The sequence below is a fragment of the Penicillium subrubescens genome, assembly GCF_028828155.1.
Source record: "Penicillium subrubescens strain IBT 31985 chromosome Unknown utg000007l_segment0_segment0, whole genome shotgun sequence".
Lineage (NCBI taxonomy): Eukaryota > Fungi > Ascomycota > Eurotiomycetes > Eurotiales > Aspergillaceae > Penicillium > Penicillium subrubescens.
Genome location: NW_026643157.1, coordinates 84,987 through 99,713, shown reverse-complemented (window position 1 = coordinate 99,713; position 14,727 = coordinate 84,987). Strand labels below are relative to the sequence as shown.

The 14,727-nt window shown below is 48.9% G+C and overlaps 6 protein-coding genes across 6 annotated transcripts; 4 read left to right on the top strand and 2 right to left on the bottom strand.

The window, feature by feature from the left end:
• Positions 1 to 69: 69 nt before the first annotated feature.
• N7473_009776 (uncharacterized protein) lies at positions 70 to 1,911 on the top strand (the record flags this gene model as incomplete). Its single annotated transcript, XM_057155715.1, has 8 exons — positions 70 to 507; positions 571 to 625; positions 692 to 982; positions 1,043 to 1,141; positions 1,196 to 1,277; positions 1,335 to 1,446; positions 1,500 to 1,659; positions 1,718 to 1,911. 8 exons carry the CDS (start codon positions 70 to 72, stop codon positions 1,909 to 1,911), a joined length of 1,431 nt encoding a protein of 476 aa, XP_057004370.1.
• A 195-nt stretch (positions 1,912 to 2,106) lies between these two features.
• Positions 2,107 to 4,340, bottom strand: rglB (polysaccharide lyase family 4 protein; the record flags this gene model as incomplete). The annotated part of the gene is made up of 5 exons (XM_057155714.1): positions 2,107 to 2,385; positions 2,465 to 3,406; positions 3,459 to 3,473; positions 3,528 to 3,619; positions 3,683 to 4,340. The coding sequence occupies 5 exons, from the start codon at positions 4,338 to 4,340 to the stop codon at positions 2,107 to 2,109; spliced, it is 1,986 nt and encodes a 661-aa protein (XP_057004369.1).
• A 1,719-nt stretch (positions 4,341 to 6,059) lies between these two features.
• N7473_009774 (uncharacterized protein) lies at positions 6,060 to 7,632 on the top strand (the record flags this gene model as incomplete). The annotated part of the gene is made up of 3 exons (XM_057155713.1): positions 6,060 to 6,359; positions 6,425 to 7,426; positions 7,489 to 7,632. The coding sequence occupies 3 exons, from the start codon at positions 6,060 to 6,062 to the stop codon at positions 7,630 to 7,632; spliced, it is 1,446 nt and encodes a 481-aa protein (XP_057004368.1).
• Positions 7,633 to 7,807: 175 nt separating this feature from the next.
• Positions 7,808 to 10,239, bottom strand: N7473_009773 (transcription factor domain-containing protein; the record flags this gene model as incomplete). The annotated part of the gene is made up of 8 exons (XM_057155712.1): positions 7,808 to 8,172; positions 8,236 to 8,435; positions 8,496 to 8,534; positions 8,598 to 9,014; positions 9,065 to 9,948; positions 9,999 to 10,083; positions 10,144 to 10,174; positions 10,230 to 10,239. The coding sequence occupies 8 exons, from the start codon at positions 10,237 to 10,239 to the stop codon at positions 7,808 to 7,810; spliced, it is 2,031 nt and encodes a 676-aa protein (XP_057004367.1).
• Positions 10,240 to 11,665: 1,426 nt separating this feature from the next.
• cpdS (uncharacterized protein) lies at positions 11,666 to 13,542 on the top strand (the record flags this gene model as incomplete). Its single annotated transcript, XM_057155711.1, has 5 exons — positions 11,666 to 11,828; positions 11,891 to 12,036; positions 12,088 to 12,508; positions 12,564 to 13,286; positions 13,362 to 13,542. The coding sequence occupies 5 exons, from the start codon at positions 11,666 to 11,668 to the stop codon at positions 13,460 to 13,462; spliced, it is 1,554 nt and encodes a 517-aa protein (XP_057004366.1). The 3' UTR covers positions 13,463 to 13,542.
• A 472-nt stretch (positions 13,543 to 14,014) lies between these two features.
• On the top strand, positions 14,015 to 14,702 carry N7473_009771 (GNAT family N-acetyltransferase; the record flags this gene model as incomplete). Its single annotated transcript, XM_057155710.1, has 2 exons — positions 14,015 to 14,193; positions 14,255 to 14,702. 2 exons carry the CDS (start codon positions 14,015 to 14,017, stop codon positions 14,700 to 14,702), a joined length of 627 nt encoding a protein of 208 aa, XP_057004365.1.
• Positions 14,703 to 14,727: the final 25 nt, after the last annotated feature.

Here is a 14,727-nt window from a genome sequence, read left to right as displayed (position 1 = left end):
TGACGCGCCGGGCTGTTGAAACTTTCCTCTTCTCACCAAAGACTTTTTCATTCTCAAACACAGGACACCATGTCGAAGAGCCTGCTGAACACTCACAGGGATTTGGGGGCTTCCATGCATGGCTCAAGGCACCCGAGGAATAGTCGGTTTACTCCCCGAACTCTGGGGCAGTTAGTAGTCACAGTCGGTCTGTTGGCTGCTGGGTACCGATATCTTTGGCGCCAATACTCGCATTCACTTGACCGTTCTTTTGCATATTCGGATAGTGATGTTATCACCAATGAGAACCGACAGGAATTTCAACAGTACGCCATCAGGAACCTTCTCGATACTGGCCTGCCTTTCTTGGAAAATGCATCCCCAATCACCGTCCAGGATTTTCAGGAACGGCGAGATCGACTCGCAGAAGCGCTAGTGGCTGAGGATACCGATGATTTTGTGGTAGAGCCTGGCTACACGTTCAAATACTACGGCAATGTGAGCCAGCCAGAATGGGAGGCTCGGGAGGTCAGTAAACACGCTCAAAAGTGAAACCACCCAGAAAGGTAAAAAAATGCTGATGAAACCTAGCCAGAAGAGCGTCCATTCCTAATGGTTGTCCATCCTGTTTTGGACCGGACCACAGGTCAAGTAAAGGCAAACACAACATTCCTTTGACCATCATTTGAAGCCGAGAGAGCCCTTTTGTTAGGGATGCCATTCACTGAAGAGCTCCAGATTGTCCCCAGGGAGGAGCACTGGGACCCTTACAGTACTCATCAGCAGTCGGACGTGTTTCTTGGCGTCAATCGGGTGCCATGCCTGATGGTCGATGAGGAGATGCGAGACTTCATTCAACGGGGCCTCAGTTCGGCAGGGTTTTATGTCATTGGTTTGCGCGGTCGAGTTGGAGAGGCTCGTCAGATCAAAACTGCTCGTGAGGTTGGGATTCTGCGCGCAGTCAACACGGGCACCATGGAAGCTGTGAGGCAGATGAGAAAATGTGAGTCGAGGGTCCGCGTAGACACAGTCTGAGAGAATCTATTTCTGACAAAATCATCAGGTCTGTATCCTGGATTGACGGAAAACGAGATAGCCACCGTACTTGACAATGCATTGCGAGCAGCCGGCATGGAGCCATTCCTCGACATCGTGCTATTTGGTTCATAATCTCGCATTTCACGATATATCGGCGGAGTTTACTGACGAGGGATAGATGAGGATGCATCAAACCCCCATGGTGGAACAGATGGAGAAAAGGTCCTTGAGCCGGAAACATTTGTTTTGATCGATGTCGGGTTCGTGCTCCCCAGAATGCAGTCTTTACGCATGTTCGATGTCTGACCACATGACAGCGGTCATTTATACGGGTATTCTTCGGACATCTGCCGTACTTTCCTCCCCCCTTTCCTCGAGAAGCCGTTGAAGGATGCCTCTTTGTCGCCAAACTTGGAGGAGAAACTCAAGGTACGTCATACCCACCCGGAAAGGCAATGAATTCTAAACTGAGAACTCGCTAGGTGTGGGACATTGTGTTTGAGGCACAAACACAATCAATCCATCGCATGAAAGAAAACTTGACAGCCGCAAGTGTCGATATTGCTGCCCGCAACGTCATTACCGAGGCCGGTTACGGCGAAACCTTCACCCATCGGGTTGGTCATGGAATCGGAATTAAAGGTATGAATCTCTATAGGATTCACGAATTTATTCACAAGTCTTCTAACTTGGCGGACAGCTCACGAAAGTCCATATCTCAGCAAAGGCAACACTAATACTCTGCTCAAAACAGGCATGACATTCACCTCCGAGCCTGGTATCTACTTGGTGAATAAATTTGGGGTGCGACATGAGGATATACTGCTTGTCCAGGGCAATGAAGAGCCGCAACTCTTGACGGGTCGCAGAGCTCTGGGGCCTTGGGACCCTTGAACAACACGATTCAAAATCAAAAATCGAGCTATCCGATGATCATGGATGTGCTGCATGAACCGGGGGGCGTGAGATTAGCTACCGTCTAGTTAATGTGCTTGTAGAGGCCGTTTGAGAGAACTGAGATTTATTGATGACTACAGCCACGAAGCCGCCCTGTAAGTCTGGGATGATAGATAGACAATGTATCAAATATCACTTGACTTCCAACCGCAGCGCATCATATTGCACATATACAGTCCCAGGCAGGATAGCAGTTTCGGTATCGGTCGCGTTGTAGGGGAGATGAAGTCGCAGCAGGTTGTCTCCCTCATGGAGCCAACTGGCAGGGAATGACATCCGGGAGCTGACCTGATAGCAGCTTACGGCAGACCGAACAATGCAGCTGCTGGACTGGTTGAACCCAATTACCAAGGTGAGAGGATTGGAGTGTTCGTTGATATAACTCTCAAGAGACAGGTTGTTGTACGTTTCCTAGCACATGTCATATCAGTATGCACGCTCGGCACGGTATAGTGTGAGACCACCTAGACGATGGCTGTTCATGACTCACCTTCGGGTTCCAGACATCAGTATTTCCTGCTGCAGTCTTTGCACCAGCCAGTTGCACAGTCAGAGTTGCTGTCTTGCGCTGGCGTAGTTGCTTTGCGTCCAGTTTGAAGTGGATGTTCCAGTCGTGTGTGGTATTGTACTCCACATGTGCGTTTGACGGAGTCGGACCGAAAACTGACCAGTGAACTGTGTTCAAGTCCACAGCCGGATCACTTTTACCGATCGTGTAGTTAATGCCATCGGGGAAGTCTTTAGTCCAATCATAGGCACCCCAGTAGATTAGATACTCTGGAGGTTGAAGAGGATGGGTGGTATCTTTCGCATGGCCGTGGCGGAATTCGCCAGAAGATTTGTCAGGAATTCCAAGTCGCCAGACCTCTGTTCCTGCTGATTCTTCTTCCCAGGAATCGCGGACTGTGGTCGACTTTCCTCCACGTACGACGATTCCGTCCCGAACATAATCACCGAAAATGCCCTCCGCGTAGATAGTAAGACGATACTCTCCTTCCTTGACACGATCCAGAGTGAAGCTTCCATCGGATTCGATATCAACCCAGTATTGGTAAGCGTCTGGAACGGCGCTATTGTCCTGGTGATACACGCCATTAGCAGTGAGAATCGCGATGGGCCGGATAGCGCCCCTGGGAAGTTTGACTGTTCCCCGAACGCGTCCTCGTTGACCCGATGGGACATATCCCACAACATGCTTGGCAATTGAGTCATAGAATGCAGCGTTCCATGATGGATTTGCGAGCTCGAGAGCTTCGGCTCGTAGCTCATTCAGTGACGACTTGGACCCCTTGCCGCCGTTGAAAAGGTAGAACTGAGGTCCGAAAGTTCGGTCGAATCCATTCGTAATGTTCGGTGTGCCTTCACCATGATGATTTGAGACAAGGTAGTTGTAGACGATACCATCCACGGTCAAATCCGAGTGGATTGGGCCCTAATGCGTGTGAAATTAAAAACTGACATGATGGAGAGAATGTGAGACCTACACCATAGTACGTATCCTAATCGCGACAATGTCAGTCAAGCGCGATGTCTCTTAACGCGGAATTACTTACCTTCGTGTTCATGACAAGCCATGCTCCGTAGGTAGTTCCAGATGAATTAGAGCCATCGGCGTATAACCCGTGAACGCTGTTGTTCCTCCAGGCTAACGAAATGTCAGTACAAGGCCCAAAGTTATAGAGACTCAATAGGCAAATAGAATACTTACGGTTAGAGAAGGTGTATTTTGTGAAATAATCAGAGAACTGTGTATAGTAGGCATCGGTTGGGGTGTTGTTGAAGGTCCAGGTTGCATCCTGGACGACAACTTCGTGGCTGACAGCGTTCTTGCTTGGCAAAGGGGCGGTTTGCACCTCACTTGAAGTCAAATGGGTCCATAAGGCCGTGTTTGGACGGAAAAGGGTTCGCAACTCTTGCAAATTGCGAAGGAATGGAGTAGTCTCGTTGTGATAAGACAGCCGGCTAAACATATGGAGACCGGTCTCTCCATCGCGCAAGAACCAGTATTGCTGGAATTGCTGGCCAGTCGGCGTATAAGTGTCGGTCAGAATCACACCAGCGTACTTGGTCCCTGTGGAGTCCACTCCTTGTACAACTTCTGTTGACGGGGTGGTGGCTCCCGCGGTGTAGAAACCAGAAGGAATACAGTAGCAATCCAAGTACGGGCCTATGCCGGTTGACCCTGACTGGGGGCCTAGCAGGTCCTGGCCATCGAGAGAAAGGTCAACGATCTGACCTGCACTTCGACGCAGAACAGCCGTGAGGCGATCGTTGGCAACGGTGATCGTAGTGTCGTTTTGCGACACTTGGAGTGCGGCTGATACAAGACTGACTCCGGTGACGAGAAAAGTGAGGAATGCCGCCATGATTCCCGAGCGTTTTATTCCTCGTTCCAGGAGATTTCTTCTTCTATTGCCCACGCAGACTGATTGAAGGAGAGTCTCACATTGCGAAGAAGCGAGGTATGTTTTATGTCTACAATAATATGCGTCCGGGCCTTGATACGCCGAATGGCTTGAGTCGAGAGAGTCAAGGCGTTCGATCGGGGGCTGGCATCAAGAATTCATTTGTTTAAATCCACCAATCATTGGTCGTCAATCGTTGACCGTGAATGAAAAACATGGGGGTGTTCTGGGGTGGACGAGTCTTGGCAATGCGGGGGTCATCGTTTAAGGAGTTATGGAGATGCTCAGCAGCCTCCGGAGAGGATGTGGATGAAGTATGAGGGTTCGGCAAGAAGAGAGCCGCGGCGGGTAATTGAGGTGTTCGGTCATTGTTGACCCGATTTGTGGAGAAGTTGTGAATCTCTTGACTTCCAACCCGCGGAGGATACGTGAACGCGAAGGGGGCGTGTCTAGCGAGAACGTCGTGCTGGACTTAGATGTTTATGTGCGAGGACCAGGCGCGGATCCTGAGCAATTAATGACTGGGTAACTGAGTAAATTGACTTGGTATTTCGCTTTAAAAAGAACCCTGGCGGTAAAGAACAAGAACAAGGCTCGCGTATGTGTTGGATGCAGTAGTCTGGGTCATCTTGTTCGATTCTGGACGGGGCAATGTTGGTGCCCCAGGCATCAAGAGCCCAGGCAACCAGAAAACAGCCGCGAGCATCAACATACACCCTCAGGCATTCACCCTATCCAAGGAGGCTTGTACATACTACTAACAAGGACAGACAGACAAGTGCTTCTCCACCGCACCCCCACCCCACAAGAAGGACAACGGCTGTTGTATTCGGGACATCTCCAAGTTAACCACTACTGAAATCTTGTACTTGTTCTTTTGAAAAGACACTGATTCATCAATATACAGGGGACAAAAGAAACGGCGTCGGTTTTCTCGCGCGTGTGACTTTCTGCTGGAAGCCGAATCTCCAGTGGCGTCGTCAAGACTTGCCAGCAAACTTTACAAGCCGCCGCCCGCACGCTTGTTCATTAAAACCCATATCTGATATACCGACACAAAATACCACTGCCACTATACATAGCCCGCTTGACCGCGGTCGGGCCGCGACCAGTCGGGGTTAACGTTGATACGAAGGGGTCGTTTCGGAATGCATCCCGTAGTATGCCGTACATCGGCCGGCTTCGGTTCCGAATCTCCATCTGTTCATGAGAGCGGCATTCAAAACTCAGGTCACAGCGAATCAGAAACGTGAATCGTGGTGATGATGGCAGAGACTGATAGTGGGACCGCGGAATTTGCAATCAATAGCTCTGCGGGATAGGGGCGTCTACGGGGAGGATCCAATCAGAGACGAACAAGGACAATGGACACCCACACCCCATCTTCACCCCGTGAAGTAGTCCAACATAAATGCCCCATGGGGTACGGGGCTCAAAGGGGTCCACCAGAGAGGTCTCTCTACGATTTTAAAATCCTGGTCAAGGCCCTCTTTCCCTGGCTCTCAACGGCCGAAAACATCCTCTTTCAACAGCACCGTTCTACAGAACTCCTCATACCTGCCTCATTCGCCTCTGAACCCTGCTCTCGCCTTTTCCAGAGCTTGATATTCGTTGAGATACTGGGCACGGAAAACAAGCCAACTATTTCCTTCGACTGGTGCTGCTACTGAATCTGAAATCATGGCGGAACCTATTTCGGATCACAACCTTAAGGCCACGGATTCTGAGGCGTCGATCCATCTTGAGGACGTGTGTCCAAGCCCACCGATTCCACTGTCAGAGGATGGCCATCCATCCAATCACTCCCATCAGGATCCCGGAAATTGGCCTCAATGGAAGAAGAACGCCCAGATTCTTATGGTTGCGTTCCATTCATGTGTGTCAACCTTCATGGCGGCGGGAATCATTCCAGCCTACGACCTCTTTGCAGAGGAATATGGGGTCACGGTGCCCGATGCAAGCTACCTCACTTCTTTCCAAGTATGCGACCCTATCTGCTATCGCAACACGCAAGAAATGTTCTAACTAGTACGGACGATGAATAGATTCTCCTCCTAGGCCTTTCGCCCCTTCTTTGGAACCCGGTAACTGCTGTCTATGGCCGCTACCATATCAGCATGTTCTCGGTTCTAGGTAGCATGGTGTGTAATATTGGCGGCGCTAGATGCACTACATATGGTGCTCAAATGGCCACTCGGGTTTTGACCGCGTTCTTGATTTCACCCCCTATCGGAAACGGTAGTGGTGTCGTCACTGATCTATGTGAACCTGAGAAACGCGCTCAGAAGCTGGGATGGTGGACTTTGATGACTACGATTGGTACACCATTGGGTCCTTTCCTTATGGGATTCGTGACCAAGCATCTTGGAATTCAATGGATCTTTTGGGTTTTCGCTATCATCAACTTCTGCCAGTTCCTTTTATATATCGCCATTGGTGATGAAACAATCTATAATCCTAAGAATGAGCGCAAACAGTCTGGGTTTTTTGGGAAGCTTATCCCCCGCAAGATAACTTCGCACTCATTGAGCCCACGAGACTTTGTGGCACCATTCTCCCTGGCAATGACCCCACGTGTCTTGATTGCGGCATGCGCTCATGCAATCGCATTTTGCTATGGAAATATTGCCATGATCGTGGAGATGCCTATTGCATTCGGGCAGAAATTTCATTTCGATGCCCAGCAAATCGGCCTGCAGTTCATCGCAATTATTATTGGGTGTGTTCTTGGCGAACAAGTTAGTGGCCCGATGTGTGATTGGTTTTTGAAGCGTGTTCGTCAATCCCGAGGCTACTCATGCCCAGCCGATCGCCTTTGGCTGTCTTACATCGCTTTTAGCACCATATTCGCAGGCTTGTTGGTCTGGGGATTCCAACTGCAGCATGCTACGACATGGAATGTAACGCCCTGTGTTGGTGCGGCCATTGCTAGCTTTGGCAACCAAATGCAGACCACAATTTTGACAACCTTTGCCGTGGAAAGCAAAAAGGAGCGTTCCGCTGAAGTTGGTGTGTTTGTCAACGTTTGCCGACAGATTTATGGTTTTGTAAGTTGCAATTCGCACTAGCCTGGACATACTTTGACATTTTGCTTACAATTTGTGATCAGATTGGACCGTTCTATCTTCCACACATGTTTACAGCGTTAGGATTTGGTGGTGCTTCTGGTGTCATGGTGGCCATTGTTGGTGGATGTGCGATGGTTCCGATCATCGCTGTTCAATTCGTGGCCACTAAATCTGCAAAGCACTAGGAACCTGCCCTGATTTGTCCAAGGTCAAGTAACATTCGCCGCTAGAGGAAGTTCAATGGCTCATAGCGTTATCTAAATCGCGTCCGCAATAGATATTGGATGAAAGATTTAAAAATTTCAGATGGTGTTCAGTCACTGTGGTGCTGGAACTAGCAGTCTTTGATTCGTAGTATTACTAGAACAGATTGCTCGGAACACTATTCAACCAGGACATATCTTGGAAGTCTGGGAACTCAAATCCATCCATCATAGCTGCATGTATTCCTTCACCGAAGGGTATATCATTCAAGGTATTGGTAATGTTGGAGGCGAGGTCATGGGAGCTGGTGTCGGTTGGAGGCTGTCCCTCAGAGACAACCTGCTCATACAAAATTTCAAGCGCGGCCACACAGCGCCTAGCAGACGTGCTGTGACTTTGGTATTTGCGAAGTATTTCCAAAGCACAATTCCATGAACGAGTGATCGATGGTTCTGAAATCTCGGTGAGGATTGCGGGAGATAGCCGACCAGCGATCAAAACAGTGGCGGCGGTGTAGATATCTACATGATCAGAGACATTAGTTAATGCTACCCTTCAAGGTCAGCGCAAGGGCTAGTACTGACATAATATGTTATACCACCATGCAGGGAGGGGCCCGCCGGTGCCGTCAGAGGGTACATGTGTATAAATGAGCTCAATGGATTCCTGCGCTACCTTAACGCAGATAACAGAGCATTGCAAGGCAACTCTGCGAGGGAACGAGTCACTGATTGGAATCATCGAGTGGGTTGTGGCATTATCCCGTGCGGCACAATACTTTGCACTATCAAGCAGGTAAGCCAGGAGTAATGATGTCAAGTATTGCTAAGTATGGACTCCTCACAGTGTTGGCCGGAATAGCAACATCCTCACGTGTAAAAACCTGTTGATTATCTCCCATCAGTGGTTTTCGCGGTTATATATGGATGGGATCGGGTCCTCGAACCTCGCGTGTAAGACTATTCCCTGGCGAAAGAATATGGAGTTCTCTTGTGCGCTGACTGAAGAGTCTCCACGAAGATGTGGGGGAAGGCATCTCGTCCACCGGGTAAGGGAGCGATCTAACTCGAATATTGTTCTCTCTCCTTCCCCAGCAGAATTGTTGAAGTAGAAATCGTGTATGTCTTCCGCACTTTCGTCTGGGGCCGGCTTGTATAGACTGAGAAGGACGTCGTTCATTATCTCGTATAATTCTAGGGTCTGTGCGTAAAATGCCATCATGGATGGCCGTTCTGCCGGTTGAGTCGGCTCATCGGCACTCGCAGCGGAGATGAACTCATCATCCACCGTGATTGGTAGCGGAACGGCTCCACTGGAAGCTTTTGATATCATAGCTGGTCGCCCAAAGGTCATGGATATAACGCTGATGAACACTATCAGATTAGGTCTACGAAGAAGATCATAGCAACATACCGGTCCATGAGCACACACCCGTGCCAGATCTTCCGAGCCAGTTGTCGCTCACTAGGAGTGCGAATATTGGCGATTGTCTGAGGTAGATGAATGCCTAAACTCTGGGCATTGCGAATCGAAAGCCCTGTGCAGATCCAACATTGATGTGAATAATCAGTGCTCTGTAGGTACTGGGCCATCAGCAGAAGGCATTGAATCAATCCGGCGGACCCTGTATCCCAGAGATTAAACTGCAGGAGTTCTTTTGCCCGAGAGAAATAGGCGTCGGCGGATGTCTCTCTCTCTTCAGGTGCGATGAAATCCGCCAATTTACTGGCTAATGCAAATATCACGTTGAATGTGCACATCACCATATTCTCGTCGTAATGCAAGGGTTCCCCCTGCCAAATTTTTGTGTATTCCATTTTCATGTGAACACTGTCGATGAATGGGTACAGCGGGAACACATAGTCCCAGTATACCTCCATCAGTTTATCAGCCATTCTCCGAGGGGGCAGAACATAGTTTGGCGCCGATGACGGAATTCGTTCGTTGCGTTGTCCTGCCAAGAGACTGGAATGAAGAGCAATGTTAGGAGCTGAAGGTCGTTTGTCAGGCGATGTAACTCTTCTATCGACTGCAGTCTTGATTTGACGCATGAAGCCAGCGGCACTGGAGCTGCCGAAAAAGCCTTGGCTGGCACGGCCTTCTTCAACTGCACCCATCATGGCATTGACGCCATCTCTCATACCACCACCGTTATTGGTCCGCCCGGTGATCTCCCGAGTTGGACCACCCCGAGAGCGATGAACGAACGGATCCTGGCATTGCGATGATCGTGAAGATTCAATGGGCGTCGCAGAATGTGTGGTAGTTGGTGAGATAGAGGATAGGGCTCCATGCTCCTGGGTCATAAGCTGAGTGTCAAAAAGTTTGTGTGAGAAGATTGACGCACAATAGTCTGACTTGACCCAAACGCTCTTTCAGGGGTCTGGGGGCTTTCTAACTGCTTGATACGATCTTGCAAGGTAGAGATGTATCTATAAGAAAAGTCAGCTCAGCCAATCACAACCTGTCTTTTAGAGTGATTGCTTATGTACGTTTGGGTTGCGCGCCTCTTCTCCAATTCTCCTGTGTAGACACAATGACTTCCTCGTTCCGGCCTCCTGCTGCAAGGTCCACATACTGTGTCGCATTAATGCGTTAGTGCGGGTTGAATCCCGGATGGGGTTGGGGTTGTGATCCGGCCAAAACGACACCTACCGGGCTGTACCCCGTCACATCTTATCTTCCTCCCTCGACACTTATCGCAAGCGACCGAGATTTTTCGGCGTTTGACTCTTTCATTCGACTCGGCTGCCTGGCTCTTCATCGTTCAGCACCGTGCGGGGAGTTTTGAGTTGGATGTTGGGAAGACTCCCGGGGTGAAGCACGGCTTCCGGTTGGGGCCGGGATGAGATCCGATCAGTTCTTCCATTATTCGTTCGGGTGCAACTCGCGGGAATTGTTGCGGGACGAGATGGCAATTGGACCTGTTCATTGGCTACAGGCAGTCTGGTACGCGGAGCATTTCCGCCAAGTTCATTCGGTGACGTTTTGAGTTGAAGTGTCAATTCCCTTCTGAGCCTTTCAAAAATTATTAGTTCTGCCAACTCGATTAGGTGGATTGATTAATCGCTTCTAGATGGAGGCAGGGGGACGTTCTTCGATATGTACCTTGGATGTTCAGAACTCACAACTTGGAGCCGTCGGAACAAAAAGAAAAAAACACACAAACCTGTGCTCTAACACATGAATTATATCGATTGTGATCTCCAGCTACGATGCGGCCTTAATGAAAATAAATACAGTCGTTTTGCATTGAGCAGATGAGGTGTATTTTCGGCAACCGCCTCTAAGAATAGGAAGTTTTCAGTTCGCATCAATATCCATTATATCTCAGCCGCCCAGATACATATACTAAGCTATCTCATTCAAAGACCAGAGTCCCTAGGTACTTATAACTCATCTCACACGGACTCGAGGCTCTTTCAAGAATGATCAAAATAGTCAACTAGTTAGTTAGTTATGATACGGACTGACTAACCACGGCATCGAGCGATAACTAACTAACGGTTAGAATGGGTTTCCACAGATCCTACCATAATCCCCTTACAGACTTCATTAAGAGTGGATTATTCGTTACGGATGATATTGCGAAAGATGCAATCCAAATGGTGATCGTACCAGAGTCGTATGAATTCCGGGAGAGTTGCTGCCTGAAAAGGACTCCGTCGGGGCTTAAAACTCCACATCGGAGAACACTCAATTTTGAAACTATTACGCCATCCTCTGCATGTCACCTTCCTAGTCTTTCTTGGCGACGTTGCAGTCAGATAATTCTCCTGAGATACCCCGCCTACAGTACCCAATCGTGCGATGGCAGCGGATAGCAACGCCAGGGTCCGAGGAGGCAGATCTGTTTGTTAGTGACTATGCATCCTTGTTCATCTCCGAGAGAAAGGCCGTAGCGAGTATATTGTTCTAAAAGGCAACGAAAGAAAATGGATATAAGTCCCACGCAATGGCGTGGTTGTGGCTTTCAGTTCAAACCAACGCCAAGCCTCGGCTGTGATCTTGAAGATGCTTATCTTGGCCCCTTTCATTCTGTTTCTGGCGACGGCCGCGGCCTTGCAGAGCCCTCATCGAAAGGCCCCTTCGATCAAACACCCAGCTAAATCATTTCACAAGAGAAGCAATTCGGTCGCTAAGTCGGGGCACCACTATTTAAACCACAATACGCAGAGTGAGTGTGAACTTATTGCCCAACTCATTGAGATAAATTGAAAAATTCTAAGTCCACTTCAGAATACCTTGTCGATGGGGCACATTTCCCTCAAGTCCCATTCGATATTGGCGAGAGTTACGCTGGCCTCTTATCCAATGCCCCCCACGGGGAGTCCAGCCTGTTCTTCTGGTTCTTCCCATCTACCAATCCAAAAGCAGATAAAGAGGTCAGTACTCATCAATCTGGCACGATCAACCCATCTGATACGTTGTTATAGATAACGATCTGGCTTAACGGAGGCCCCGGTTGCAGTTCTTTGGATGGGTTGCTTCAAGAGAACGGGCCGTTCCTTTGGCAGTCTGGGACATATGCGCCCGTCCGAAACCCCTTCTCATGGTCCAATTTGACCAACATCGTCTACATCGACCAACCAGCCGGTACTGGACTATCACCGGGGCCGGCTACCGTTCAGAACGAGATCGATGTCTCAAACCAATTTAATGGTTTCTGGAAGAGATTCATCCAAACATTTAGTATGCAGGGATACAAGATTTACATCACTGGCGAAAGCTATGCTGGGCAATATATTCCGTATTTAGCCTCTGGGATGCTGGATCAAAACGATACGACTCATTTCAACCTCAAAGGCATACAAATCAATGATCCATCCATCAACGAGGACAATGTCATGATATATGGTTCGTTGTGCAACAACAAAATGTCCCGCTTGAGCTAATTGAACTTGATTTGCAGCCCCTGCGGTCCCTGCTCTGAATTACTTCTCCACGGTCTTTTCCCTCAATGACACATTCATGACTGAAATCAACAAGCGTGCAGATGAGTGTGGCTACAACCAGTTTCTCGACAAGGCTCTGACCTTTCCCCCGCCTAAACATTTCCCAACCGCGCCAGATCCCAGTCGACGTGGTTGCGACGTTTGGGACCAGATCATCAAGGCAGCTACCTACATTAACCCATGCTTCAACATATATCATCTCACAGACTTCTGCCCGTTTTTGTGGGATGAAATGGGCTTCCCGTCGCTAGCTGGCGGACCAAATAACTATTTCAACCAATCCGCTGTACAAAAGGCCTTACACATTTCACCTACCAACTACGCTGTCTGTGGTGGAAACATTTTCCCCAACGGTGATGGATCAGCACCCAGTGCTCTCGGACCACTTCCTAGTGTGATTGAGCGCACTAATAATGTCCTCATTGGACATGGTTGGTATGATTACCTCCTATTCATGAATGGAACCTTGGCAACCATCCAGAACATGACATGGAATGGGCTCCAGGGCTTCCAGAAGCCCCCGGTTGAGCCATTGCTAGTGCCATATACAGATTCCCTGAACGCGATCGCAAATGGCAATGGGCAGGTCCCTTTTACTGCTGATGCGGGGGCTGGAATTCTGGGGACGGCTCATACTGAACGTGGCTTGACATTTAGTACTGTATATGGATCTGGACACGGTAAGGACAATCTATTCCAACGCGTCTTTTGCTTCTCAGTAATCAGAAGTTCTTGCTGCTGACTTAGCCATACAGAGATCCCACAGTATACCCCCGGTGCCGCCTACAGGCAGCTCGAGTTCTTACTTGGTCGGATTAAAAGCCTCCAGGACACGGGTCCCTTCACAACTCATTAGGAAATTTGCGTTGGTTGGCCCATGCAGTAGCTGGATACTGGTGAGAGTGTTGTCAATATGCTGCGAAGAGCGAACTCCAGTCCTGCTCAATCAAACAAGGTCTTGCAAATACCTGGCTGAAATCTGCACCTCATTTATCCATTGAATAGGCAAACATGAATGATGAAATCAAATCATCGTCTCTAGTGTCATAAAGTTCTATTCTACCGCATAGCGTCATTGTCGGTGATAATGGATTTGGAAATTTCGCTTCATGTAGATAAGAATTCGAGGGGAAAAGATAAGTCTTATACTTAATGGCTTTCTGGGTGTCCTACAATCCTCTGTGTATTTTCCACGGTGCTTTGGGATTGATTTTCGTGTTGAACGTGCTGTCAACCGAACGGATGGAAAATGCGGGCTCCAAAATTGGCCTAGCGGGGATGCCAACTAAATTCCGCAGCCCAATCAATCACAGCCGAGCGGATATTTGCAACTTCGTCCCTTTCGGCTAATTAACCCAAGGCAACATATCACTTCACCAGATCGCGAATAGCGAGGGTGTGTTGCTGTATGTTGGACGCATCAAGTCTGACGCTGAAAATGGAGCTTCCCTCTCAACCAATCTATGTGATGATTCCATCACCCAATGAATCAATTGAGAGCGACCGTCTCCTCCTTCGACCAATCTGTGACACCGATGCGGTCGCACTTTTAGCTATTCGTTCCCGACCGGAAGTGGCGAAGACCAAGTAAGTAACCAATACCCTGGCCGTCCATGAAACAGGCACTGAATTCAAGTAATAAAACTAGCTACCCCAAGGAGCCTTTCAAGTCCGTCGAACAGACACGCGAATGGATGTCGAGTAAAGTCTTTCTCGAGGGCCCAGCAGACATCATCGGGCGTTCCTTTAATTTTGCCATCCTGGATAAGTCGATCCCGGAATCACAGGAGCAGCTCATCGGCTATGTCAGCGTGAACACCCTTGATCCATGCCCTGAAATCGGATACTCTCTTCTCCCCGAGTCATGGGGCAAAGGCTATGCCACGGAAGCGGTAGGAATGATGCTAAAAAAGTGGTGGGATCTCCCAAGAAGGAATATGGTTGAATTCAATGAAAGTGAGGAGAAGATCTACGCTATCTGTGAAAAGGGTAATATTGGGAGCTCAACCGTCCTCCGCAAATGCGGTTTCCAGGTCTTGTCGGATTTTTGCTTCGGGTCAGATGAGCTATTCATATGGGCTTTGAAGAAGCCATAGTTTCTCTCGTATTGATGGATAATCT